Raw genomic sequence first — 27,449 nt, 5'->3', positions numbered from 1 at the left:
GCACACACACACACGTGACCTGTGCTGGTCTGCCCACCAGGCCGGTGCCCCTGGCTCCCGACCCGCAGCCCCTGGCCCCCGGCCCGGTGCCCCACACTCCCGACCCGCAGCCCCTGCCCCCACCTTGGCAGTGGCCCTCACTCCCGACCCGCCCATGGGGTGAGGAGGGCCGGGGCCGCGGGTTGGGAGTGCGGGGCAATGGCAGGGCTGTGATTGCCCCACCTAGCCCCCAAAACACAGGTGAGGGGCTGCCCCCCCAGCCTGAATGGGCTTCTTCACCCCGCCGCAACCCAAGAAACCAAGGCACCTGGGCTCCCAGGCCCCAGCACCCGAGTGAACCCAGGCGCCCGGCGCCCGGCTGACTGGGGCTGCCACGCTTTTCCCACGTGCCGGGGGATCCTGGTTATATGAGGCCACTTGGGGACGGTAATTAGAATATATGAATATTCATGAGGGTCAGTCCCGCCCTCCTCACCCCCCAGCGCCCCCTTCCCTCCCACCGCTGGAAGGAACCCAGGTATCCGGGCCCCGAGCCCGCGCTGCCCCACACAGAGCACCCAGGCTGCCCCCCCTCCCCTCTCACCACTTCCTCCGCCTTGCTTTTTGTCTTAAGTTTTTTAATAGTTTTTTTCTTACCAACCAAAAAAAAAATAATAATAAAACAAAACTCCCCCAAGCCCCAAAATCGGGGCTTCTTCCCCCAGTCTGAAAGGAAAAACAAAAGAAATACCTTCCAATCTGCCCCCCAAAGAAGCAAACAGCTGGGGGGAGGGCAGAAGGGGGGGGTCTCCTGCCCCCGGGGGAATAGAAGAGGGGGAGGTCTCCTGCCCCCTGTGGGGTCTCCTGGCCCTGGGCCAGCACAGCTGTCCATGGGCCCCCCCGTATTGCTCAGTCCTGGGGGGGATGGGATCCGGCGGGTCCAGCCCGGGGTGTGGGTGGGAGTGGGCGGCCCCCCAGCCTCAGTACTGGTGCTGGAGCAGGGGCTGGGCGGCTGGGCTGTCCTGGGGGAGGGGCGCAGGCTCCGGAGGGGCACTGGCAGCGGCGCTGGCTCCGGGGGGGGTCTCTGGAGGCTGTGGGGAGAAAGGCCCAGTGGTTAGAGGAGGGTGTATCCCCAGTGGACCCCCTCCCTGGGGCTGGGGGTGGGGGGGGGGCAGCACGGACCATCCCCACTCCGAAGAGCCGGGGGTATCAAATCTGCCCTGAGGTCAGGCAGCTGCTCCCTCACCCAGGGGGTGGGACATGGCGGCAGTACAGGAGGTTGCGAGGGTCTCAGGCCAGCCCAGGGGGTGATGTGGGGGGGGGGGGGGCAGCACGGACCATCCCCACTCCGAAGAGCCGGGGGTATCAAATCTGCCCTGAGGTCAGGCAGCTGCTCCCTCACCCAGGGGGTGGGACATGGGGGGGGGGGGCTGGCGGCAGTACAGGAGGTTGCGGGGGTCTCAGGCCAGCCCAGGGGGTGATGTGGGGGTGGGGGTGGGGGGAGGTGTCTCAGATCTAGCCAAAGAAGCACCGGGCACAGGGTGTGTGTGTGGGGGGGGGTCCTCAGGTCAGCCCAGGAGATCCCCACAGCAAGAGGGGGGCTCACCTGTGTGCGGGTGCTGGGGGTGCCCGGGGGGGCTGTGGCACTGGGGGGAGTGGGGGGCCCCCCATCGCTACTATCGCCCCCTCCTCCAGGGCCGCGGCGCCCGGGCAGGCTCCACTTGCCACAGGGCCCATCAGGGGGGCCAGGGGGCCCGGGTGGGGGCCGTGGGGGGGCACTACGCCCATTCCCTGCCCCCTCAGCACTCCCCGCCTGGCTGCCTGGGAGGCGTGGGGGGGCCGGCACTCGGGCAGGGGCTTCACGGCGACTTTCCCCTCCCCCCCGCCCTGGCCAGGAGGGCGCTGCGGCGGCTGGGCTGGGCTCTGGGCCTGCAGAGAAGGAGACAAGGGGTTAAAGGGGTTGGGGCTCCCAGCACCCCCCACTCTCACCCCTAGACCCCCCTCCCCTCCCTGATCTGGGCGTCCGGGCAGTACCTGGCTGGGGCTGGCCGGTGCTGCTGGGCAGGTCGTGGGGGTTTGAAGCCCCCGGACACCCCCCGCAGTCCGAGTCCTCGATGTTGCCCCCGCTGTTGCACCCGGCGCCGCAGCCCTTTTGTAGCCTGGGGGCGGAAATGGGGGGGGTCATGGGGGCAGAACCCAGGTCTCAGGCCCCCTTCCCCTGCACCCAGCTGCCCCTCGTACCCCCCCAGCGCGGTGCTGCCTGCACCCACCGGTGCCAGGTGCGCAGCAGGCAGTCGGCGATGGCGCGGGGGCTGGGCGGGGGCCCGGCCAGGCGGCGCAGTTGGGCGTGGGGGCCAGCGTAGGAGGTGGTGAGGGGCGAGACGTAGATAGGGTAGCCCACGGGCTGGTCACACGAGGAGTTCACCATGTTGCGCAGCGCCTGCTTGGCGTTCTGGATGCTGCCACGCTCCGGGTTGCGGTTGCGCAGGAAAACCAGCTCCTGCTGCTGCCCGGCCCACAGCCCCCGCACGCACTCCCGGTTCACCTGCAAGGGGGTCGACGGTGAGACAGGGCCCGGACGCCCGAGCTCACCAGGCCCCCAGGCCTAACATCCGCTCCTGGTTCAACTGCAACAAATAGCTGACCGTGGGCCTGGACGCCTGGGTTCCACACACACGCACACCCATGCACCCCCCCCATCATTTCGCCTGGTTGGGGGAGGGGAAGGGGGCTGAGATGGGGCCCAGATGCCTGGGTTCCACACAGCCCCCGGCGTCCACCTGCAAGAGAGACGCTGAGCTGGGGCAGGGCGGGCCTGGGCACAGGGGTCCTCACCTTGATGACGCGGAAGCCGAGGTGGCGGCGGTGCAACGTCACCACCTTGTACTCGTCGGCGGCATCGTCCAGCACGTGGCGCAGGGCCAGCAAGGCAGGCGCGTTGGCCAGGATGGCACCACGCCAGGCCGGGTCGCCCTCGTGCGAGATCACCAGGCGCTGCTCGTGCCCCGCAATGGCCTCATACAGCACAGCCGGATCCTCATACTCATCTGGTGATGTGAAATGGTCCTGGGGGCGTGGAAAGGGGGTCACCCAGATCCTCCACCTTGTCTGCAACTGCCCAGGGGTCTCCCTCAGGAGCACATCTCTCCCCCTGCCCCCCCCCATATACACCTGCCCAGGGAACCCAGGCATCCAGACCCCACAGCCCCCCACTCTACTCCCTGAGCTGGAGGGAACCCAGCCCCAACTCCCATCCTGGAGCTGGAGGGAACCCAGACATCTGGGCTCCCAGCTGCCCCTGCTCCAGGACACCTGCCCATGGAGACCCCCAACCGCCCCAACAGCATCGTCCCTTAATCCCCAAGCCACACAGGCTCCCCCAGCCCCGTGGGACCCTGGCGTCTGGGTGCACCTGGTGCAGCTTGAGGGCCATGCGCACACCGGGCGCCACAACGCGGTGCAGCAGATCCATGTCAGCGAAGACCCACTCGTCACGGGGGGAGGTGATGCGAAAGTCCCCCTTGAAGAGGGCGTGGAGGCCGTACAGGAAGGGCTCCAGGCTGGGTGAGCAGGGGAGTGTCAGTGGGGGGTGAGTGGGGGGTGAGTGGGGCGGGGTGGGGCGGGGTGGGGGCATCTCACCTGGCCGACATGCTGTGAGAGGCAGTGCCCAGAGCCCGGCGGCCCAGCACGCACAGCCCGAAGCAGAGAGTGACCAACGGAGAGTCCCACTCCTTGTCCACGGGCTGCGGAGACGAGAGCAAGCAGGTAAAGGGCTGGGAGCAGGAGAGGAGCCAGGCGTCCAGGCTCCCAGCCAGCCCCCTGCTCCCTCCCCTCCCCGAGGACCCAGGCGTCTGGGCTCCTGCTCTTGCTCCCGGCGCAGCACAGGAGAGGACCCGGGCGTCCGGGGCGCACCGTGGGGCACTGGGCGGCGCAGTGCTGGATCCAGGCCAGGTGCGCGTGGCGGAAGGCGGGCAGCGTGAGGCCGGCGGCGCGGGCGTCGTAGTCCTCGTCGATGTTGGGGTTGAAGGTGGGGTCGGTATCAACGTAGCCGGGCGCCACGGCGCCGCGCAGCCCCTCACGGATGCCCTCGTGCCGCAGCCAGTCCTCCAGCTTGGGCGACCGCGTCACATAGTAGATGATGCTCTGGGGGTCAGCACGGAAGGGGGGATGAGCGCCCCCAGGGCAGGATCCCCTGGGAGCTCTCCCTGGACCTGCCCTAGGCCCCGCCCCTCACTACATCTCAGCCCTGCCCACAAGCCCAGGCCCCGCCCATGCCCATGCTCGCCCCCTCCAGCACAACAGGTTCTAGCACCAACCCCCAACTACAGCCCCACCCCCTCCAGCCTAGGCTCCACCCCAAACCCAGACCCCACCTCTTTCCCAAGACTCTACCCTCCCTAGGCTCCACCCCTTCTTGTACAGAGAACCTTAGCCCCACCCCCTCCAGTCCAGGCCCTGCCACACCGCACTCATTTCCCAAGATCCCATTCTCCTCTGGTTCCACACACCCTCTCCAGTCCAGGCCCTGCCCCCTTTCCCAAATCCCTCCCTCTCTAGGCTCCACCCCTTACAGTCATTGAGATCCTAGCTCCTCCCCCTTTGGCTCAGACCCCACCCCCTGCCCCAAGCCTCCACCTAGCTCCACCCTTTCAACCAAAGTATTATAGATTTCATAGATTCCATAGACATTAGGGCTGGAAGGGACCTCGGGAGATCATCGAGTCCAGCCCCCCGCCCAGAGGGCAGGAAGTCAGCTGGGGTCATAGGATCCCAGCAAGATAAGCATCCGATTTACTCTTGAAGGTGTTCAATGTAGGTGCCTGAACCACCTCCGCTGGCAGACTTCCAGACCTCGGGGGCTCGGACAGTAAAGAAATTCTTCCTTATGTCCAGCCTGAAACGGTCTTGCAGGAGTTTGTGACCGTTCGACCTCGTCATCCCTTGGGGCGCTCTGGTGAACAGACGTTCCCCCAGATCCTGGTGGTCACCCCTGATAAACTTATAGGTGGCCATCAGATCACCCCTGAGCCTGCGCTTTTCCAGGCTAAAGAGTCCCGTGGCTCTCAGCCTGTCATCGTAAGATCTGTTTTCCTGACCTCTGATCATGCGCGTGGCTCTCCTCTGGACTCTCTCAAGCTTCTCCGCATCCTTTTTGAATTGTGGAGCCCAAAACTGGACGCAGTACTCCAGCTGCGGCCTCACTAAGCCCTGCCCCCTCCCCAGGCTCAGGCCCCACCCCCGAAACCTCATGCCCTGCCTCATCCCAGGTCCCACTTGCCCTAAGCCAGGGGTGGGCAAAACATGGCGCAAGCCCCAGGTCATTCTATCTGCCCGTGGGTCCCCTAAAAAATTTGGAAAATTAATATTTATCTGCCCTGGCTGCCTGTCATGCAGCCCTTGATGGCTTGCCAAAACTCAGTAAGCCGACCCCCGCCCAACACAATGGCCCACCCCTGCCCTAGGCTCTCCCCTTTCACCCAAGGAGCTCCAAGCCCCTCCCCCCAGCCCAGGCCCCGCCCCCTGACCTTGACGTAGTAGGTGATGAGGACCTTGCGGAGGTCGTAGACCTGCAGCATGGAGGCAGCATTGTTGTCGCTGATGCTGTAGCCCTCCAGCACGTACTTGGTGGCGGCCACCTCCCAGGCCAGCCAGCGCTGCCCGAAGGCCGCGTTGAAGGACAGCACGTGGGGCAGGTGCCCTGGCTCACAGCAGCAGCAGCCCTCGTCCTCCTCCACCCCCTCCGTGATGGCCTCCACCTCCCGCTGCTGGCAGTATGTGCCTAGGGGCAGAGGTGGGCGTCACACGGGGCTGGGGAGATGGGGACACAGCTGATGCTGGGGTGGGCAGTGGTGGCAGCTGAGCAGAACAGAGATGCAGCTGCCTTGGCGGGCAGGGAGGCTTTGGGCACTGGGGATGTGGAGCTGAAATGCAGCTGGCTTTGGGGCGGGATGTCAGCGGCCAAGTAGAGCAGATGCTGCCGACTGTGGGGTGGGGCAGGAGCTGGGGGTATAAAGCTGGGCACCGGGGTGAAGCTGCCTCTGGGGTGGGGGGTGTCAGCAACGGAGTAGAAGCAAGGCGCAGCTGCATCTGGTGTGGGGCCTTGGGCACTGGGGACATGGGACAGAAATGCTGCTGGCTCTGGGGTGGGATGTGTCAGCAGTTAAGTAGAACAGATGCAGCCAGCTCTGGGGTGGGGTGTGGAAGCTGGGATATAGGGCTGAAATGTAGCTGGCTGTGGGGTGGAAAGAGCCAGCAGCTGAGAAGAACATGCAGCGGGCTCTGTGGGGCATCAGGGCTGGGGATATGGGGATGCAGCCAGCTCTGGGGGGCATCGGGACCAGGGATACAAGGATGCAGCTAGCTGTGGGCAGAGGTTTTAGGACCAGAGATACAGGGATGTGGCCGGCTTTGGGGGGCGTTGGCGCTGGGGTTACAGGGATGCGGCTGGCTCTGGGGGCATAACGGCCAGTGATACAGGGATGCGGCTGGCTCTCGGGGGTGCCGTGTGCTCACCACGGAACTCAAGGCCACGCAGCTGGAAGGTGACGAGCCCATTGCCAATCTCGATGAGGTGCACCAGGGCATTGAGGTAGTCAGAGGCTAGGATGAAGCAGTCGCCGGCCGCGTAGTTGCCCCAACGCCCCAGCAGCAGGTCCCCGCACAGCGTCTGCTGCAGCGACCGCGTCAGGTGCTCGTAGAAGATGGAGTTCAGGTTGTTGTCATCTGCCCCTGCGGCCAGGCAAGGGTTAAATGGGAGGGGGTGCTTGGCCCAGGCTGGCCCTGCTGCCTCCTGGGAAGCTAAGCAGGGTCTGGCAAGGTGAGCTTGTGGATGGGAGACCACTGATAGCACACCAATGGCTCCCTGCTGGTGGCTCAGCAGGGGCCCTACTCACCGGGGTTACGGTCCAGCTGGGTGGCCAGGCGGGTATTGGAGTGGTCAACCCTCTTTGTGCTGGGGAGTGGGGGTGGAAGAGACGAGACAAGTTAATGCTGCCCACTTTGCCCCCCACCCCAGTCACCAGCCCAGCCAGAAGGAGCTGCTGGGGGATCCTACACAGGAAGGTGGGAGCAGGCCCAGCCCAGCTGCAGGACCTCAGAGGGAGAGAAGCCCAGGGTGTGTTTATGCAGTCCTGGCTATTGGGGGGGGGGGGGCAAGTCTCTAGTTAACTGCTACTGGGTGCCCAGTTCTGGGGAGGAGGGATGGGGGCGGGGGGGCTCATTTTCAGAAGGGACCACCGCTGCAGCAAAGGGCCGCCCACCTGTGCCAGGATCTGTGGAACAGGGAGGGAGGTGGAGGGGGGCTGTGGACCCCAACTCACTTGTAGTCACGTTCCCAGAACTTGAGGGGCCGCGCGTAGGACATGAGGAAGACGGCACTGCCCAGCAGGGGCGTCAGCGGGGCCGAGAAGATGGCAGCCAGCGCAGCTTGCACAAACAGCATGGCCGAGTCTGCGGGGGGGCGGTCAAAGAAACAACCAGGGTGGGGGAGAGAAGCCCCCCACACAGGCAGGGCTGGGACCCTGCACTGGCAGAAACCCTCCAACACCCGAGAGACATAGCTAGATCCCCCCAACCATCCCAAACCATAGCCCTACCCTCCTCCCCCACACCCCAAGGCATACCACCCAGGATCCCCCCCAAACCCCTGCCAGATCCCCCCCCACAACCAATGGGACACAGACTTCCTAGGTTCCTCCCCAGCTGGACCCTCAAAAGGTAGAGACCCTCCTCAGACCCCCCCAACCCCAAACCACAGCTGAACCCCACCTCCCCTGCAGTACCTGCAGGATGCTTCCCCAGCCTGACACCCCCAAACCCCAGTGGGACTCCACACATCCACAGGTGCACGGGACCCCCACAAGATACTCTCACAGGCATGGAAACCCCCAATAAAGCTGTCCTCAAACTGCAGCCCCCAACCTGCCTCACATAAACCAACTGCTTGGGGACACGGACTTCCAGACCCCCCCCGTCATGCCCTCCAAGCTCCCCCCAGACCCTGGTGACAGGCAGGATACGGGGCACAGCGAAGGGCTGGGCGAAGGCGTGGAAGGCAGAGCCCCAGGTGATCTGCCAGGGCGCGATGTAGGTGAGCACGAAGCGCAGCTTGTACAGCAAGTCCCACAGCTGTTGGGAGGGAAGGGGGTGGGGGGTCAGCATGGTGCCCAGACACGTGGGTTCCCCCCAGCTCTAGGAATAAAGCAACGGCTGTGGGGTGAGAGCCGGGGTGGGGGGGGGGGGGACTGATAACCCAGATGCCTGGGGGGGTGGTGTGGACACCCCTGCCCCACCTTGCTGCAGACGATGGACATGAGAAAGTAGTCGAGCACAAAGCCCTCAGAGCAGCGGGGACAGTCGAAGCGGAAGAAGAGGACGGTGAGGCCAAGGGTCACGCACTGGTGGGGGGGGCAGCAGAACGCCCCACGCAGGAGCTTCATCCCTGCCACGGTCAGCAGCAGGGCACGGCAGCTGTGGGCACAGGGGGGTGTGAGATGGGGGCCAGGACCCCCAAACCGCCCCTGCAATCACCCAACCCCACCAATCAGACCCCCAGCCAGACACTGATCCCCCGCCACCCAAATTGACCCCCACCTCAGCTTGTCCCTGCCCCGCCCCCCCACCCAACCACCACCCCTGGACTTCTTGCCCCGGCTGAGGCTTCCCGTAGCCCTGGGACCCTCCTTGCCCAGCCGGAGGCACATACAGTGGGGAACTCCTTGCCTGCTGTGTTAGTATCAAGCTGCCCCCCAAGAACGAAAAAAAAGATGGGGAGAGCTGAGATGGGCCCATTTGAGGGTCCTGTCCCAGGACTGGGCCCTGAGCAGCCCCCCAGGCAGGGGTGGTACCTACTAGAGGCAGGGGGTGCCAGGCTGGGGGGCGCTGGCAGCCTGGGCGTCCAGGGTGAGCGCGTAGAGGACCACAGCTGGGTACAGTGCATACTTCTCTACGCACTGCAGCCAGACGTACAGCTTCTCGAACCACATCAGCTGGGCTGCACCTGGGAGGGGGCAATGCCAGCATCAAGGCCCCATGCTGGGGCATGTCCAGCTCTGGGGCACGGGGTGTTGACAGCTGAGTATAACAGACGCAGCTGCCTCTGGGGTGGGACCTTGAAAAATGGGCGTGCATGGCTGAAATGAGGCTGCTGCTGGGGTAGGGGGGAGTCAGCAGCCAAGTAGAACAGAGGCAGCTGACTCTGGGGAGGTCTGTGGTGTGGCTGGCTCTGGGGTGGGCTGTGGTGGCGGCTGAGTAGAATGGATGCAACCTGGGGGGGGGCAAGGGCTGGGGGTACAAAGCCAGGCACCTGGATGCAGCTGGTTCTAGCGTGGGGGGTGTCAGCAGCTGAGTAGAACAGAGACATAGCTGCCTCTAGGGTGGGGCCTCAGGTACTGGGGACATGGGGCTGCAATGCGGCTGGCTATGGGGTGGGACATGACAGCAGCCAAGTAGAACAGCAGCAGCCAGCTCAGCGGAGGGGCACTCACCGCGCACTTCGAACTGGCTGTACTCATGGGGCTTCAGCACTGGCACGGCGAGGCAGACCCAGGGCAGCTGCTTGCGGAGCTGGGGCAGCAGGTAGTGGGCGAGGAAGCCGACCAGCCCGGCCAGGGCGTACAGCACATAGCCCAGCACCGACTGGGGGGCCAGGGGGTAGGGGTCAGAGATGCCCCCTCACAGGAGACACGCCCCAGACCCTCTCGCACACCTTCACACTCCCCACTTTACACCCCCTGAGATTCTCTCACCCCCCCATATCCTACTAGCCCCTCCAAGACCCCTACATTCCCCCCCACACCCTGCATGCCCCCTGAGACTTCCCTCCAGCCCTGAGAGGGGTCTGAGGGGAGAGCAGGGGGCTGGGAGCCCTACCTTGAGGGCAATGAAGACAGTGCTAGCACTGATGGCGAAGGTGAGCACGGCAATGACCACGCACATCACCAGGTCCGAGTAGAGGATCTCCCGCTGTGGGGGGAGTGGCCGTCAGGGGCGCAGGCATCTTGGGGGGGCCCTTCTCCTCCCAAAACTGCCACCCCAGCCTCCATCCCCTGCTCACCACGGAGCTGCGCAGCTTCTCAGGCAGGGGGTCCTGCACGCTGGGGGGGCTCTCGGGGCTGCGGTTCTCGAACTCTGGGAACAGCTTGGCACGGACCAGGGACCTGGGGGGGTGGGAGAGGGGTCAGCTGGGCAGGATACCACCCCCCACACCCCGCCCCCAGAGCTGGAGAGAACCCAAGAGAACCCCGGCACTGACCAGAGCACGGTGGGGTCACTGCTCTGGCGGCTGAGGTGGTAGCAGAGGGCGACTAAGAGACCACAGAACACAGAGAACAGGACGGGCACATGCTGGTCGCTCCACGGTGCCTGGAGGGATGAGAGCAGGGAGCAGGGTGAGCCTAGACCCTGGGACCAGGTCCCCCTTCCGAGCTCCCCTTCCCTATCCACATCCAGGATCAGGACCCCCCAGTACCTTGATGGCACCGAGGCAGAATCCGTAGAGGAAGGTGGCGATGAGGAGACTGCGCAGGAGGCTATACAGAGCTGAGAGGGGGCTGGTGGCAGCTGGGGTGGGGAGTGGGAAGACAAGGTCACTACCAAGGGCTTCCCAGCCTCCACTCCCCCACCCAGAGCTGAAAAGAAGCCAGGTGCCCAGGCTCCCAGCCCCCCTGTTCTCGCCCCCAGCACTGCAGAGAACCCTGGTGTCCGGGCTCACCCGTGCCCCCGAAGAGATGCATGTCCAGCTGCTCCAGGACGTACATGAGGCAAGTGTTGACCTGGGGCAGGAGCCCAAGAAGGAAGACGATGGGAAAGCAGAGGGTGAAAACTGCAGAGGGGAGAAATGGGGTCAAGCAAGGTCCCCAGGACCCCTCCAGCTCCCCAGGCTGGAGTAACGCTCTCCCACTGCCCCTTCTAGGTTCCCCCCACTGGCTGAGGAGTTCCAGGTTGGATGGAGAGAGACTCACTCACCAGTGGTGGCATCACGGGCAGCCTGGAAGAAGCCAGGGGAGAAGAGGGCCAGGCCGTAGAGGGTGGCGGGAGGCAGGGGTGGGGCGCGGGCGCACAAGTCCAGCCCCCAGATGACAATACAGGCCACGCAGAAGTACACAGGACGGCTATAGGCAATGATCCAGTTGTGACCCTGTGGGGGGGGCAGCAGGGTCAGAGGGGCTGACACTGCCCCTCCTGCTCCCCAGTGTGTGTTGGGGCTGGCTCCTGAGGGCATCAGGTCTAGGGAGATGGGTCTGGGGTGGGCTGTGCTGGTAGTCAAATAGCACAGATGCAGCCAGCTCTGGGGTGGTGGATATCAGAGGCTGGGCAGAACAGAGATGCGGCTTCCTCTGGAACGCAGCCGTGGGCATCGGGGACATGGGGCTGAAATGCAGCTGGCTCTGGGATAGGACATGTCAGTGGCTGAGTAGAACAGATGCAGCCGGCTCTGGAGAGCACTGGGGGGGATACCAGACCCTCCCTGGTGAGCCCCATTGGTCACTCACGTGCATGGGAGACGCGGCATCAGGCTGCACGCTCTAGAAGACAAAGCGAGACGGGCTCAGGCCCCAGTGGTGTGGGGAAGGGGCAGACTGAGGGCACCTAGGTGGGCAGAGGCTGCCAGGGAGGTGGGCAGGGGGAGGTCTCACCTTGAGCAGCGAGTACTGGCAGCTAGCGATGACCACACAGAACTGGAAGACCCAGATGTCCCTGAAGAAGCCCTGGAGCAGCAGCAGGTAGCCCAGAAAGGCCACCAAGACCACCAGAGCCACCACAAAGATGTTCTCCATCACCCCCCGGTGCCTACAGGGCCAGAGAGTAGGGTCAGGGACCAGCAGGGACCCCCTAAATATGGCCTGAGGAGAGGGGGCTCCTTGCTGAGATGTGGCTGGCTCTTGGGGGCATCAGGCTGTGGATACAGGGCTGGGGCTAGACAAAGGGTCAGGACTCGGAATTTGGGGCTGAGCCCAGCTCTTGGTGGGAGTCAGGGCCAGGGTCCCTGGCTGTGGGTGAAGGGGGCAGGGCTGGGGTAGGGAGCTGTCCCTGGTTCTAGGGGAGGACAGAGCTGGGACTGGCTCTAGGGAGCTCAGGGCTAAAGGTACAGGGCTCCACCTGGCTCTGGGCAGTTGGGCCAGGGCAGGGGAGACGGGGCCTTTCACTGGGATGCGGCCAGCTCTGGAGGGCCATTGGGGCTGGGGTACAGGGGCCACTGACCGGTCGAGCAGAGCCAGCAGAGCGAGGCGGTCATAGCGCACCCGCACCCAGCGCCCAGGCAGTAGCCAGTACTTGTAGCAGTGCCGGGGGCGGCCGCGCTCCTCCATCATCAGCGCGTGCTCCTGCGACTCGTGCAGAGACTCCTGGTCCAGCAGGTCGAACTGCCGGCAGGGGAAGGGGGATGGGGAGGGAAGTCAGCAGTCGTCACAGCCCCCCAAGGCCCATCCAGTGGCCCCCCACTTCCCCCTGTGGCCTCCACCCCACTGCACAGACCCACCCACCTGGCTGACAGCACCTCTACTCCAAGCCTGAGACCTGCCTCCTTGCTCTCACCCCCCAGCCCCCACTCCCCTTCCAGAGCTGGAGAGAACCCAGGTGTCCGGGCTCGCAACTCCCCCGGCTTTCTCCCAGAGCTGAAGGGAACCCGGGCATCCAGGACCCCAGCTCTTCCCTGCTCCTCCCCCAACCCAGAGTCCCTGAATCCATGATCCCACCTCAAACTCAGCCCCTGCCCCCTCCACCCCCTGGACCCACAACTGCCCCCCTTCCTGCCAGTCCCCTGGGCAAGGCCCCCCCCTCACCTCAGGGATCTCCAGGGGGACGCGCCGCACCTGCATCCCCTGGAGCACCACAGGCCGGGGCTGGAGCAGGGCCAGGCCGGGCCCCCCACCCTCGGCCACCTCTGTTGAGTTGAAGCTGGATGAGTGCGAGTGCCGGTCCCTGCAAAAGACGGGGGTCATCAAGGAGGTCAAGAGGTGGACCCCAGACATAGCACCCCTGCTGGCTGCCCCCCGCCTCCAACGAAACACCCCCTACTGCTGAAATACTGGTGTGCTATACATACTGTCCCACCCACAGCTGAACCCTCCTGACCCTCACTCACCAAGCGCTGTTCCCCGTGTGCTCGGCACCAACCTGCTGCCCCATGGGGTTCTCGTACCCGCCACCTGCCAGGCCAAAGGTGTAGGAGCGCCGCACACCTGTGGGGAAATGGGAGGGGGCACTGAGGGGGAGGGGGTGCCAGGCCCTGGCCCCCACACCCTCCCTCAGAGCCCTGATAGAAGGGAAAGTTCCAGGCATGTAGTGGATTGTGGGTCAGGAGTGAAGGGCACCAGAAAAGCTGGGGGGGGGCAGAGGTTATGGGTTGGAAATGGGGACACCAGGCAATGGGAAAGGGGGAGCAGGGGACTGTGGGTTGTGAGTGAGGGGCATCACCCAGGCTGGGGGGTCCATGCTAGGGAAGCCTCCCCCCAACCCCGCTCACCGCTCTCGTCGTAGAAATAGTGTACGGCACCCTCAGAAGTGTCATCGAAGGTGCAGGCCTCGTGGATGGCACCGCGTGGCAGCAGCAGGGAGCTGGCGAACTGCAGGGCCGAGGGCAGCGTCAGTGCCCGCCCATGAGAGGCTGCCCGGCCCCGGTGCAGGTCCTGCAGGCTGGGGGGGCAGGGAGGGGAAGGAGGGAGACAGAAGGATGTCAGCCAGACACTGGGGGGCAGGGGGCTGCGGGTTGGGAGTGAAGGGCACCAGCAGGGCTAGGGGAGCAGGGGGCTGCAGATTGGAAGTGAGGGGCACTGTTTACCTGGGTGGGGACCCCATGACAGAGGAGGGGGGTGTGGGGTTGCTGCCTGCGTTGTGCCGCCGCCGCATGGCCTGGGAGCGCCGCACGCTGCTGGCTCTCTCCCGCCGGCTCTCATCCCCACCTGGCCCTGCTGTAGGGAGACAAGGGATGAGCCAGAGATTGGGATCAGAGTTCCCCAGTGCCCTGCCTCCCTCTGCCCTGCCAGAGCCGTGGAGGGGCTGATGTCACAAGCAGACCAGGCCTCAGCTCCCAGCAACCCCATCCCCAGGCACCCCAATATCGGTCTGTCCCAGCTTAGGTTGGGTAGACTCACCTCCACCCACGGCACCCTCGTCCATTAGTTCCCCACGCCAGCCTGGCTGGTTGGCCCCAGGTCCAGGGGGAGCCTCTAGGTCGGCCTTGGCCAGGCCAGGTGGGGGCAGTGGAGGCGGGGGCAGCGAGGGGGCTGTGGTTGTGGCGGGGGGCCCTGGGCCAGCACCGTCCAAGCTGAGCACGCGGGCATGGGTCTTTGCAGCCCGGGGCCCGTAGCGGGTGGCCGCAGGGGCCTCGGCCTCCGGGGAGTAGCAGGAGGTGGAAGAGGAGCTGTCAGAGCTGTAGGGGCGCTGGGAGCGCAGGCTAGAGTCCTCACTGCCCTCGCTGGAGTCCTCGTCCTCCGTGAAGGCCCCCCCAGGCTCCAGGCTCCGGCCCCCGGGTCTCCGGCGCCGGCGTCCACTTAGTTTCCCCCGCCGCAAGGCCAGCTCCTTGGGCCTCACCACGGGCTCAGCCGGCGGTGGAGGGGAGCGGGGCAGGTCTCCGTCTGAGGGGGGCTCCGTGTCACTGCCAGCGGGGGGTGCTGGGACCCGCCCAGGGGGGCTGTCCAGCTGCGTGGAGTGGGTCTGCTCACTGCGGTAGCTGCTGCGGGTGCTGGGCGTCTCCTTGTCAGTGCCACTGAAGCAGCTGTCAGAGGAACCTGCCTGTGGGGGAGGAGGGTGCTCGGGGCCCGGCCCCTCCAGGGGCCGGTAGCGGGGTCCTCCAGGCAGTGCCAGGCTCAGGAAGCTTTGGCTTAGGCCACCAGGCAGCAGGGGGCTGGGGGGAGCCTCAACAGGGCTCTCGCCTGCCCAGCGGCTCCCTGGGGAGGGCTCCGAGGAGTCTGTGCTGGGCGCTGAGGGAGGGGCTGGAGGGAGGGGCTGGAGAAGAGGGTCCGGAGGTGCAGGAGTAGGGGGTGCATCACCGGAGGGGCCCCCGGGCAGGCCCTCAGGGGGGGAGTCGCCAACTGCCAGGAGATAGAAAAGCAAAGAGTAGTTATTCACCTCAGACGTCTGGGCTCCCAGCCCCCCTGCTCTCACCCCCCTCCCAGAGCTGGGGAGAACCCAACTGTCCAGGTTTCCAGCCCCTCTGCTCTCACCCTCCACTCCCAGAGCCGAGCTGGAACCCAGGCATCCAGTCCCCTCCAAGACCTGGTTACCAGCCGGGGCCCTGATGCATCTCTCTATCTGCACCCCCAAAGAGACAAGCCCCCCTCAGATCCCCCAGTGCCCCCTAGTCCTTACTGGGGTCATCTTGCTGGCGGCGCTTTAGCAGTGCACGGTCAGCCGAGGTGACAATGACGTTGTTGCTTCCCTGGGCCCTCACCAGCTCCTTGATGTCTGCCGGATGGATAGACAAATGCCTGGGGTCTAGGGTGGTGGTGGTGGGGAGACCCCAGCAGGCCCTGACCACGAGGTAGCCCAGCCCACACTAAAGGCCCCTCACGGAGCCTTATAGGCGGGAGGCAGGTGCCCCAGGTCTGGGGTCAAGCAGGGCAGTACTGATGGAGGCACCACCTTCCCCCCTGCCCTTGCCAGTGCTCCACTCACCTCTTCGGGCTCCAGCATCTTCCAGGTGGGGCAGGAGCTCCTAGGGAGAGACAGCCAGATATAGGGAGGTTCAATGCTGGCCCCTGAGCTCCCCCGCCACAAGACCCAATTATCTGGCACAAATAAACCCCTAAATGCATCATGTGAGTGCCAAGTCTCAGTCCTGCCCCTCCAATGGCCCACAGAGATCTGCACAGTACAACTGCTTGCTGGCACGCAACTAGCTCTGTAGGGGCATCAAGGCTGGGAAGAGGGGGCTCGTCACTGGGCTGCAGCATGCTCTGGGGTGGTGGGGTAAGCATAACAGATATGGTGGCCTCTGGGATGGGGCCTTGAGCAGTGGGGACACGCAGCAGAACTGTGGCTGGCTCTGGGGTGGGATGTGTTAGCAGCTGAGTAGAACAGAGGCAGCCACCACTGGGGCACATCAGGGTTGAAGATCCAAGTCTGTGCTGCAGCTGGCTCTGGGGTAGGCTGTGCTGGCAGGCTGAGCATAACGGATGCAGCCAGCTCTGGAGTGGGGATACAAAGCCAGGCACTGGGATGCAGCTGGCTCTGGGAGGGCATCAGGGCTGGGGAGATGGGCCTGTGCTGAAGCTGGCTCTGTGGTGGGCTGTGCTGCCAGCCTAGTATAACAGATGCAGCTGGCTCTGAGGGGGGATTGGGATACAGAGACACCCTGATTTTCTTTGCCACTGCTGTCTCCTGAGAGAGGACTCTCAGACATGTACTGTTCACTTCCAGACTACAAAGCTAGGGCAACACGCACCTCTTCTCTCGTCTTCCTCTTACCCACCCTGGACTCACCATGACTTGGTTGAAGCCAAAGACGGAGTGCTGGGAGCTACAGCGCACGGGCGGCGTGGAGCTGGCCTTCCTGAATACTGTCATCTCAACACTCCCACCTGGGTCCCTGCAGGGAGAGCCAGCATCACCCACTTAGCAGCACCTCCCTCCAGAGCCAGCCACATCCCAGGGAGGGACCCCATCCCCCAAACTCTGATGGGCCCCACACCCGGGGGACCCAGAAGACCCACCTATGCATGTTACTGTCATCGCCCGCATCCCCCTCCTCGGCCTTGGCGCCGTCGGGCAGCACAGAGCCTCCTTTCTCCACGATCTCGCCCTGGTCGAACATGGTATGCAGCCGGTAGTTGACGGTCTTGATGATGGTGAAGAAGATGCCAACCACAGCACAGTACATGCCAGCCACCAGCCTGCTGGGGGGCAGCACCTGCGAAGAGACGGACCCCACCATCAGGGAGTGGCCAGGAGATCCCAGCACTCCCACCCTGATAGTCTCCCAGTTTGACCTCCCATCCCCACTCTGCCAAAGCTGAAGAGAACCCAGGCATCCGGGATCTCACCCCACCGCTGCTTTAAGCTCCCAGAGCCCAGCCCCCTCCCAGAGTACAAAGAAAACACAGGTATCCGGGCTCCATCCCCTGCACCCTCCAAGATTCTACTCTTCTCCCAGAGCTGGGAAGAACCCAGGTGTCCGGGTCCAGGCTCCCAGCCCCAGCTGTTTGGACAACCCTGACACCACTCCCCTGCCAGAAAAGAGAAAGAACCCAGGTGGTGTCCCAGCTCCCAACCCCCTGCTCTAACCCCTCAGGCCCCACTTCCAGAGCTGGAGAGACCCCAGACATCCCGGTTCCCAGCTTCTGCTCCCCAACCCCGACCCCACTGCCAGAGCTGGAGAGAACCCAGATGTCCGGGCTCCTGGGCTCCCCTGCTCTTACTCCTCCAAACTCTCTACCCCCACCCCCCAAAGCGTACAGAGAACCCAGGTGTCCAAGCTCCTGGTCCAATTCATCTAAGGACCCCCATTGGACCACACAGCGCCAACCCAGAAAATGTACCGTGGATCTACACCAAGCCCCCCACTTCCCCTTCCCAGATCCATGCCTCAGTCTCCCTCCACCATGACCCCCTTCCCCACTCCCAGATCCATGCCTCAGTTTCCCTGCACCAAGCCCCCTTTCCCACTCCCAGATCCTCAGTTTCCCTGCATGAAGCCCCTCCTTTCCCCCCTCCCAGATCATGCCGCCTCAGATTCCCTGCACCAAGCCCCCCTCTCCCAGATCAAGCCTCACTTTCCGCCCCACTCTGTCAGCTGCCGGAGAACAGGAGAAGAGGGGTGCCATGGGGAGGGGGCACCCGGGGCCTTACCATGTAGAGCAAGAAGGGAAGGACAAGCAAGAAGAGCCAAGCGTAGAGGTGGAAGCAGTTGGAGAAGGTGCTCTGGTGCGGGTCGAAGAACCAGCCGCCCGTCAGGGAGGCCCACACGCCCTGGCGCAGGATCTGCAGCACCTGGGAGCCCATGGCCGGGGCCCCCCACCCCCTCGGGGATCTCCTCTGACCCGCCTGCCCCAGCCGGGACCCTCATCCAGGCAGCTGCCCAGCCCCCGCTCCCCCCTCCCGGCGCCTACCCCTCCCCCCCAACCCCGTCGCCCTGAGGGCAGGGGCAGGGCACCCCTGGGTGATGAATACCCCCCCTCGCTCACGCCATGGTGACCCCAGGGAGGGGTGGGGGGGCAGGGGTCTGAGGGCAAGCACTGAGAGGTGGGTCCAGCCAAGGGGAGGCCTGGGGGGGGGGCGCAGGCAGGGCCGAGGGGGGTCCCCAAAATTCAGGGGGGAGGAGGAGGGTCCCCAAAGGCGCGGGGCGAGCGCCGGCTGGCCAGTCTGGTTCACTTCCGGGGTCAGAGGTCAGCAGCACAGGCCCGGCCGCAGAGGGTCCCCTGGAAACCGCGCAGGCCGGAAGCAAGGAGCCCGAAGACCCAAGGCAGAGCAGCCCGCCACAACTGCGCATGCGCCGCGCGAGTCAACGACCCCGCCCCTCTACGACTCAACAGGAAGCGGAAGGGAACGTGCTAGGGTCAAAGGCAGGAAGACTGTGGGGGAGCCCAGGCGCATGCGCAGCTCTTCCGGAAGGGGGCCTGAATCCACCGTGCGCATGCGGGCGCGAGGGCTTTCCGCGCCGAGATCCCGCTTCCGGGGCCTCGCTCCTCTGACTGTACTGCGCCTGCGCGTGTTGGCTGGCGGGGCCCGCAAATGGGCAAACGGTGCACTGGGGGAAGGACCGAAAGTTCCACTGCGCATGCGCGCACTTCCGGCTGGGCCGGGGGCGGGCACTGGAACAGTGACGTTTCCGCGCTCTCTGTGCCTATTGGACAGCTGGTTCGGACGGACGGGGTGCTCTCCCAATCCCCGCTAGGAGAGGGGCTGCTCGTGGGCTTAGGGGGGTTCTGGAAGCCCGGAGGCTGGGGCACTGTTGTGGGGGGAAGCTCACAGCTCCGGGGCTCCCGGCTGCAGCGCGGCCCAGGCAGGCGGGGGCTGGCTCTGGGGGACCCCCGCACCCCCCCGTTGGGAGAGGCTCCGAGCTCCTGACACCCCCCTCAGCCCCGCGGAGGGAGCCCAGCGTCCGACCCCCCCCCCCCGGAGCCGGGGAGGGAGCCCAGCGTCCGGGCGCCCTCCCCCCTCCCTCCCCCGCCCCCCGCAGTTCCTGTTCCTTTGTCCGGTAACAATGTTGCGGCTCCGCCTTCCGGCCGGGCCGGGGCCAGGCTCCACCCCGGGCCCGGAGCCGAGACGCGGCGGGCGCGGGCGGACGGCGGCCCCGGGGCTGGTGGGAGCCGGGGGGTAAGAGCCAGGCCCCAGGGGGTAGGAGCCTGGGCGGGGGCAAAACCCTGCCTCTAAGCGGGGAGGCGCTACAGGCAGGAAAGGGGCAGACCCTGGCCCTGCCGGGGGCCAAGACGCCAGACAGGGCCCGATCCTGCCCCGCGGAGGGATAGGAGGCAGGGCGAGGGCAGGTATTCCCCCCCAAGAGGGGTGAGAGACTGCGGGGGGGGGGTAGTAGATCGGGGAGGCCCTGATCCTGCTTCGCTGAGGGGGTAGGAGGCAGGAAGAGGCCAGAAGTTTTCCCCTTGGGCAGGGGCAAAAGACAGGAGGAGGCAAAATCTTGCCCTTTAGGTGAGTAAGAGATAAGGGAGGCCCTGATCCTGCCCCACCGGGGGGGGGCGTTAAGAGGTAGGAAGGGGGCAGAAGTTTTCCCCCTGGAGGGGAGTAAGAGACAGGTGGAGCCATAATTTTGCCCCTGAGAGGGGTAGTAGATCGGGTGGCCCCGATCCTACCCCCCCAGAGGGGCTACGGGCCAAGAAGGACCCTCAAGGGGGGCACAGCCTGGTGAAGCCCATGGGCCAGTTGCCCCCCGTGCCTTGACCCCCCCCCGGCCGTGGCGATGCCCCATGGAGCTGCCCTGGGGCCGGCCGGAGGAGGGGGCCGGGGCCCCAGGTGAGGCGCTGCCGGCGCTGGTGGACTTTGGGGAGCTGCGGCTGGAGGAGGTGATCGGGGCGGGCGGCTTCGGGCAGGTGTACCGTGGCGCCTGGCGCGGGCAGTGTGTGGCGGTGAAGGCGGCGCGGCGGGACGCGGACGGCGAGCCGGGTGCAGCGGCCGAAAGCGTGCGGCAGGAGGCACGGCTCTTTGCCCGCCTGCGCCACCCCAACATCATCAGGCTGCAGGCCGTGTGCCTCCAGGAGCCACACCTCTGCCTGGTGCTGGACTTCGCCGCCGGCGGCCCCCTCAGCCGCGCGCTGGCCGGGCGCCGCTTCCCGCCGGCCGTGCTGGTGGACTGGGCCCTGCAGATCGCCCGCGGCATGCGCTACCTGCACGCTGTGCCCGTCATCCACCGCGACCTCAAGTCCAACAACGGTGAGTGCCCGCTGGCCTGGTGACCCCTGGCTCTTCTCTAACCCTGGAGGCTGCTCCCCGTCCTGGTGACGCCCAGCTCTTCGCCTTGGCCCGTAACCCCTGACCCCTGAGGCTGCCTCCCGCTCCATGTCTTGGTGACTACCCAGCCCCTGAAGCTTCATTCACCCTGTCCCGGTGACCCCTGACCCCTTGGCCTCGACCCTGAGGCTTCCCCCCATCCTGGCGATCCCTGACTCTTAGTCTCGATCCCTTACTTTGCTCTGGTGACCCCTGACCTCTCAGCCTGACTCTGGAGGCTTCAACCCTGTCCTGTAATCACTGACTCTTCACCCTGCCCTGACGCTCCTTAGTTTGCCCTGATGACTGATCCTTTGCCCTGACCCTTCGTCCTGGTCCGTAGCCCAGTAGCTTGCCCTGGTAGTCCCCAGCCTCTCACCCTGCCATGGTGACCCCTGACCCTGTAAACCCTTGATTCTTCATCCTGATCTATAACCCTGTAGCTTGCCCTTGTATTCCCTGATTTCGCACCCTGACCCCTGAGGCTTCACCCTGTCCTGGTGACCTCTGACTCTTCACCCTGGCCCATGACCCTTCAGCTTGCCATGGTGACTCTTGGCCCTGCTCGGGTTACCCCTGACCTGGTGACCCCGATCCTTCACCTTGCTCCTGCGACTTCACCCTACCATGGTGACCTCCCCCCAGTCTGAACTCTGTACCCCCTGACATGGCCCCTCACCCTCTCTCAATGACCCTCCCTCCAAACCCAGGACCCCGAACCCAAATTGATGTCCCCTGACCCTGGCCGGGTGCTCCCCAATCCTTGACCTAGTCCTGTAATCCCTGACCCTGACCAGGTGACCTCCTGACGCTCACCCCAGTCCAGGTACCTGCAGTCCTGGGACCCCAAAGCAGTGCCCCTTGCTCCCAATCCTGGACGCCTGGGTTCTCCCCAGCTCTGGGAGTGGAGTGGGGGCTGGGGTGAGAGCGGGGGGCACTGGGAGTCCGGATGCCTGGGTTCTTCCCAGACACCAGCTCCCCCTGTGCACATAAGCACACGCGCATGCAACACGCCACGCGAGGGGCCCCGTGTCCATCTGTTGGTGCGGCTGCCCCCGCCCCCCTAGAGTCCGCGCCCGGCAGAGCCGCATTCCACCTCCCACCCGCGGCTGCAAGGCATGATGGGAGCTCCCCCCACGGCCAGGCCTGGAGCATAGGTTAAAGGTCACCGCCTCGCCCCGTGGTTCACCCAGAAGGGGGGAGCCTAGGCGTGTGGGCTCCCAGCCCCCCTGCTCTCACCCCATAGACCCCCGCGCCTCCCAGAGCGCCCGGGTCCCGGCAGGAGGGGCCTCGGGGCATCATCCTGCCCCGTCCTGTCTGACCAGTTCCATCCCCAGCTCCAAGGGGCCACAACTGTCCTGTGGGGGGAGGGTCCTGATGATGGGGGGTGGGGCCTAGGCAAGGGATGCCCCGCCCCCCCAGCCTGGCCAGAGCCTCCCAGCTCCACTTCCTGCAGCCACTTCCTGCCCCGACTTCCTGCCCCCCCAGGGTGGAGGAGGGGCAGGGGGCCTGTAAGGGGGGGGGCAGGACAAAGGGTCCATTCTCCAGCCCTGGGAACCTTCCTGCTGTGCAGGCGGGTCCTGGGGAGCCCGGGCGCCTGGGTTCCCTCCAGCGCTGGCAGGGGGTGGGGGTCGGAGCAGGGGCCTGGGGGCCCACAGACCTGAGTTGTCCCAGCTCTGGGGGGGGAGTGGGGCCTGGCGGGGAGAGCAGGGGGCTGGGAGCCCGGACACCAGGGTCCTGTCCCTGCCCATTCCCACTCTCCTGCCCGCCTGGAAAGAGGAAATGACTCGGGGTGGGACAGGAAGTGCTGCCCAGAGGGCGGGGGTGACGGGGTGGCCCAATCCTGGCCAGGGGGGCTGGGATCTAGAGGCTCTGATCCTGGGGGGCAGTCCTGGCTGGGAGCCACGACCCTGGGCACTGACCCTTGACCCCTGCCCCGCAGTGCTGCTGGCGGAGCCCGTGGACCCGGCGGCACCGGGCGGGAACACGCTGAAGATCACAGACTTCGGGCTGGCGCGGGAGTGGAACCGCACCACCAAGATGAGCGCGGCCGGCACCTATGCCTGGATGGCGCCCGAGGTCATCAAGGCCTCCACCTTCTCCCGCGGCAGCGACGTCTGGAGGTGGGGGCTGATCTGGACGCCGGGGTTCCCCGTCCATGGACTCCTGGTTGGTGGGAGCCTGGACACCTGGTTCCCCCCCAGCTCTGGGGGTGCCCGGGGGCCCCCACCCAGGCCTTCACCCGCTCCCCTGTCCCCCCAGCTACGGGGTGCTGCTGTGGGAGTTGCTGACGGGAGAGGTGCCCTATCGCGGCATCGATGGCCTGGCTGTGGCCTACGGCGTCGCCGTCAACAAGCTGACGCTGCCGATCCCATCCACTTGCCCCGAGCCCTTTGCCCAGCTCATGGCCGGTGAGCCCGACACCTGTGTTCCCATGGTGGGGGTGGGGATCCTGAACGCCTGGGTCCTCTCCTTGTGCGGGGAGGGGGTCAGAGCGGGAGGCCGGACACCCGGGTTCCTTCAGTGGGGAGGGAGCTGATGGCTGCTGTGGGGGGTTTGTCGCACAAGGGGGGAGGGGTACAGAGGCCTCTCTGACCCCTCTCCTCCCCCCCATTGAAGAGTGCTGGGACCAGGACCCCCACGAGCGGCCAAGCTTTGGAGCGGTGCTGAGCCAGCTGGAGGCGCTGGAGCAGCAGGGCCTGGCTGAGCTGCCGCCCGGCTCCTTCCACTCGCTGCAGGACGACTGGCAGCTGGAGATCCAGGCCATGTTTGACCAGCTGCGCGCCCGCGAGAAGGTGGGCCCCTCCCACCCCACTATGGTCCTGCCCCCAGCAGTCTCCCAGCTCCCTCCAGTGACCTCACGCTACCCTCCCAGCATCCCCTGGTGACCTCGTGTTGCCCTGACCCCCCGCCCCCCCCCATGCCCCCCAATAACCTCCCACAGCCCTGGTGACCCCTCCTGCCCCCTCCCCCCAGGAGCTGCTGAGCCGGGAGGAGGAGCTGGCGCGGGCAGCGGTGGAGCAGAAGTGCCAGGAGGAGGCGCTGCGGCAGCGTGAGCACCAGTTGGCCCAGTGGGAGCTGGAGGTCTTCGAGCGGGAGCTGAGCCTGCTGCTGCAGCAGGCCGCCCGTCAGCCCCCCCTGCTCAAGCGCCGCCGCGGCACCTTCCGGCGCGCCAAGAGCAAGGGCCGGGACGGCGGTGACCGCATCAGCATGCCCCTTGGTATGGCCCGGGGCGGGAGTGAGGGGCATGGGTGGGGGGGCCGTGGGCTGGGAGTGAGGGGCCTCAGCAAGACTGGGGGGGGGCAGGGGCTGCGGCTCAGGTGTGAGGGGCATCAGGGGCTGTGTCTCACCCCCGCCCCTCTCCCCCACAGACTTCAAGCACCGTATCACTGTCCAGGCGTCTCCTGGGCTCGACCGGCGCAACGTGGCCGAGGGAGGGGCCGGAGGGTCCCCCACCTTCCCCCGCTTCCGGGCCATCCAGCGTGAGTCCTGCACTGCCCCTTTAAGGGCGGGGGTGGGGTGGGGAATGGACCTGGGTGGCATCTGGCTGTGTGTGGGGTGGCATAAGTCCCTCCCCACACCTGACTCCTGAGTTGAGAGGAGGGGCCCAGCTGGTGACACCATCAGGGCTTTCCATGACATCACTTTCTTCTTGCTCAGCGGGAAATCTGGGCTGTGATGTCATCATTCCTGTTAACAAATTGGAAGCATTTTAAAGTCATGAGGTCACAGGTAGTGTCCTTTATCTGCCAGCCAATTGGGGAAAGTCTCAATGCGTGGCTGTGATGTCACTTCCTTGTGGAGTAGGGGGGAAGACCCCAAGTTCTGATGTCATTTATTGGAGATGGCAGGGAGGGGATTGGTGCAACCCTTACCCCCAAGCTGATTGGTCAATTTGAAATGACATTACCAGCTGTGTTGTGTTCCCTCTGCCCCCCCCATCCATCGTGTTCTGATTGGACCGAGGAGCGTGATGTCATCAGTGGCTGCATCAGACATCACTGCTGTGTTGATGGGTTGGAATATACGGTGTCTCAGGAAGGGGCTTGTGATGTAACTTCCTGTTGGCTATTTTGCCGGGATCACAGGAACTGACGTCATGGGGGGAAAAAGCGGAGCAGGTCTGGGAAGCAAGTGTGTGTCATTCTGGCTAGTACTGTGGGCTGATTGGTTCATAGAAATGACATCGCATGATATTTTTACATCACCGAAAGAGAGTGAGCCTGGGTAGTTAGGTCAGAGCAGGAAGTGATGCCATAAAGACTATGTGCTGCTGTTAGAAATGCCATGCGTGATGTAAGCAGCTGCTGCCTGGTGGTGCGCCAGCATCCCGTGATGTCACATGAGGCTCCCAATGACATCATCCTTCATAGGTCCTGTCTTAAAGTGAGACACCATTTGCATGTATCAGTGAGAACGTGATGTCAGAGGGAGAGGGACGTGGCATCGCTGTGACCCCACTGACTCTGCCTTTCTCATGCAGTGGAGCCGGTGGAGAGCGCCCCCAGCTGGGTCAGGCCGGCGCCGCGTCGGGGGGATGAGCCTGGGACTGGGGAGCGACGCTCCAAGGCTTGGGGCCCTGGGTCCCCCACGCAGAATGGCAGGTAGGGGGTGCCCGGACACCTGGAGCCCCTCCCCGGCTAGGAGGGGAGTCGGGTGGGGGGTGAGTGCAGTCGGGGGGCTGGGAGCCTGGACGCCTGGCCTCTGACTCTTTCCACCCCCTCACCCCCCGCAGGCGGAGGTCACGGCTGGATGAGACAACGTGGTACCTGGAGTCTGAGGAGCCCCCCGTGGGGGAGGGGACCCTAAATGGTGAGACTGGGGGTGGTCCTTGGGGTGGGGGAGGGGGCAGAGCCCTGAGGGGGTCCTAGACCCTTCCTGATGTCTCTCCTTCCTCTCCACCTTCCAGGTGATGCTGGCGGGAGCCAGGAGCTGGAGCGGGGGGGCACCCCGCGGCTGATCCAGCGGGCGCTGCTGCGGGGCACAGCTCTGCTGGCCTCCCTGGGGCTGGGCCGGGACCTGCCCCCGCCCGCCCCCCCCCGGGAGGAGCGGGGTCCCCCGCCCAGCCCCCCCCCTGCCCCCACTCCTCCACCTTCCCCTGAGCTCATCCACTTCTCCCCCCCCCACAGCCCCGTGGAGCTAGGGGGGGCCGAGGAGGGGGGTGCCTGGACACCGGGGTCCCCCGAGCTTGGTCAGGAAGGGGCTGCCCGGATGCCTGGCTTCTCGGAGCTGAGCCTGGAGGGGGCCGCCCGGACGCCTGGGTCCCCAGAGCCAGGGCCAAAGGGGGCCACCTGGATACATGGGTCCCAGGAGCCCAGCCATAGAGGACCTGCCCAAACTCCTGGGTCCCCTCGGCCGCCTGGGTCCCCAGAGCTGAGTGTGAAGGGACCTGCCCGGACGCCTGGGTCCCCAGAGCCCAGCCGTAGGGGAGCCGCCTGGATGCCTGGGTCCCCAGAGCTGACTGTGAAGGGGCCCGCCCGGACGCCTGGGTCCCCAGAGCCCAGCTCTAGAGGAGCTGCCCGCACGCCTGGGTCCACGGAGCCCCTGACCAACCTGGCCCCTCGGGGCGACCGGGGGGCACTGGCTCCACTGTGGGTGCAGCGCTCCCCCAAGAGCCCGCGGCCGGTGGAGAAGTGGGGTGAGTGCAGGGGCCGGAGGGAGGTGGGATTGGGGGGCCTCCCTAGGGTGGGAAGTCTGGGAGCTTGGGGGGGCCCAGCCACTCTGACCCCCCGTTTCTTCCTGTCCCACAGGTGGTGCCCTGCCCTCGCCCTCGTCCCCCCGCAGCCCCCACTCCCCCCGGCCCTGCCCCCGCACTGGCCCCCTGGCCCGCCCCCGCCCCTCCCCTGTGCGCAGCCGCATCGACCCCTGGAGCTTCGTGTCGGCTGGGCCCCGCGCGTCCCCTGCCCCATCCCCCCAACCCCCACCCCGGCGCCTGGCACCCGCCGACCCCACCAACCCCTTTGAAACCTCCGACCCCTTCGACCCCTTCGCCCCCGAGCCTGGGGGGCTCAGCCCCTTCCCCTCACCCCCGCCCCGCCGGGCCCCTGCCTGCCCTGACCCGGCTGGAGACCCCGAACCCGTGCCTTGGTGGGCATCGGGCAAGGGCAGGGCCTGGAAGTGAGGCACAAGGGTGAGACAGGAAGTCCCGCTCCAGCCCTGCATGGACAGGAAGTCCCACCTTCTTTTGGACCTTGAACCCTAGAAGGTCTGTGATGGCAAGAGGAGCCAGACAGGAAGTCCGACCCCTCTGGGGGGAGAAGTCCCGCCTCTCCACTGGCTGGCGGCACTGGAAGTCTTGCCAAAGCCTGGACTGGAGGCAGGAGCAATACAGGAAGTCCCGCCTGTGCTCCCCCAGTTTGGGATACTTTATGCAGGAAGTACCTGCACTTCTGCCTGGCAAAATGGGAAGTCCCATCCTCTTTGGACACTGGACACAGGAAGTCCCACCTGTCCTCCCTCCCTTGGGACACTTCATGCAAAACAGGAAGTCCCATCCTCAAAGGACTGCTGTGCAGGAAGTCCTGGAGCCAACAGAAGCAAACCAGGAAGTTCCTCCCTCTTTGGATTCTGGTTTTAGGGGCACAGGAAGTCCCACCTCTTGCAGGGTGCAGCCAATGGGGTGGAGGGCTTTGTCTATACACTGGAAAGGGAGGGGCCCCCAGGTGCAATGGGGGGTGATGGGGCCAAAACGCACTGCTGGGGGGGCTGATCCGGCCAGACAGCCCCAGCTCCGGGGTCCCTGGGGCTGGGGGCACAGCTCGGAGTGGGGGGCGTGGCTTTGGGGGTTTTAGATACTAAAGGTGCACCCCCCCCCCCCCCCCCGCAGTGGTGCCCAGGTGTCTGGGACCAAGCCCATCCCCCAGCTCTCAGGAATCTCCCCCCCGTGTGCACGTGTGTCTGTGACGTGTGAGCTACTGATTTCTCCCCAACCCCAATTCACTGTGATGGCACTGGCACATGGAGGGGGGCTGTTGTCACGTGTGGACCGAGACCAAATAAACTCAGCTGCCTCCAAACTCTCCAGGCTCCTGCCTCTGGTGTTTCCCACGGGCAGCAGGGATGGGGACACGTGCACACAGGCAGAGCCTGGG

The 27,449-nt window shown here is 65.5% G+C and overlaps 2 protein-coding genes across 4 annotated transcripts; one reads left to right on the top strand and one right to left on the bottom strand.

Annotated features, from left to right (window-relative positions):
- Nucleotides 1-600: 600 nt before the first annotated feature.
- PCNX3 (pecanex 3) lies at nt 601-18,055 on the bottom strand. 3 transcript variants are annotated; one of them, XM_090054901.1, is made up of 35 exons: nt 17,767-18,055; nt 16,632-16,828; nt 16,402-16,507; nt 15,595-15,634; nt 15,289-15,384; nt 14,073-15,011; nt 13,760-13,889; nt 13,445-13,614; nt 13,064-13,160; nt 12,762-12,900; nt 12,181-12,341; nt 11,616-11,769; nt 11,472-11,504; nt 10,945-11,116; nt 10,691-10,801; nt 10,448-10,539; nt 10,232-10,341; nt 10,034-10,136; nt 9,850-9,942; nt 9,465-9,615; nt 8,830-8,977; nt 8,271-8,448; nt 7,998-8,106; nt 7,299-7,428; nt 6,873-6,931; nt 6,493-6,708; nt 5,505-5,758; nt 3,892-4,122; nt 3,619-3,722; nt 3,392-3,539; nt 2,815-3,045; nt 2,250-2,524; nt 2,014-2,138; nt 1,586-1,908; nt 601-1,070 (listed from the first exon to the last, which is right to left on the bottom strand). In XM_090054901.1, exons 1-35 carry the CDS (start codon nt 17,917-17,919, stop codon nt 960-962), a joined length of 5,889 nt encoding a protein of 1,962 aa, XP_089911027.1. In that variant the 5' UTR covers nt 17,920-18,055; the 3' UTR covers nt 601-959. The 3 variants fall into 3 exon arrangements, with proteins under 3 accessions (XP_089911027.1, XP_089911028.1, XP_089911029.1); XM_090054902.1 differs by having other exon boundaries at nt 13,760-13,886; XM_090054903.1 differs by lacking the exons at nt 601-1,070; nt 1,586-1,908; nt 2,014-2,138 and having other exon boundaries at nt 2,468-2,606.
- A 1,660-nt stretch (nt 18,056-19,715) lies between these two features.
- On the top strand, nt 19,716-27,383 carry MAP3K11 (mitogen-activated protein kinase kinase kinase 11). Its single transcript, XM_090054950.1, has 10 exons — nt 19,716-20,301; nt 22,301-22,481; nt 22,621-22,769; nt 22,978-23,153; nt 23,335-23,578; nt 23,730-23,840; nt 24,842-24,962; nt 25,094-25,170; nt 25,268-25,996; nt 26,109-27,383. Exons 1-10 carry the CDS (start codon nt 19,839-19,841, stop codon nt 26,477-26,479), a joined length of 2,622 nt encoding a protein of 873 aa, XP_089911076.1. The 5' UTR covers nt 19,716-19,838; the 3' UTR covers nt 26,480-27,383.
- The last annotated feature ends 66 nt before the right edge of the window (nt 27,384-27,449 follow it).

The sequence above is a fragment of the Crocodylus siamensis genome, chromosome 6 (assembly GCF_052110815.1).
Source record: "Crocodylus siamensis isolate JL-2025a chromosome 6, ASM5211081v1, whole genome shotgun sequence".
Lineage (NCBI taxonomy): Eukaryota > Metazoa > Chordata > Crocodylia > Crocodylidae > Crocodylus > Crocodylus siamensis.
This window is presented reverse-complemented; position numbering and strand designations above follow the sequence as displayed.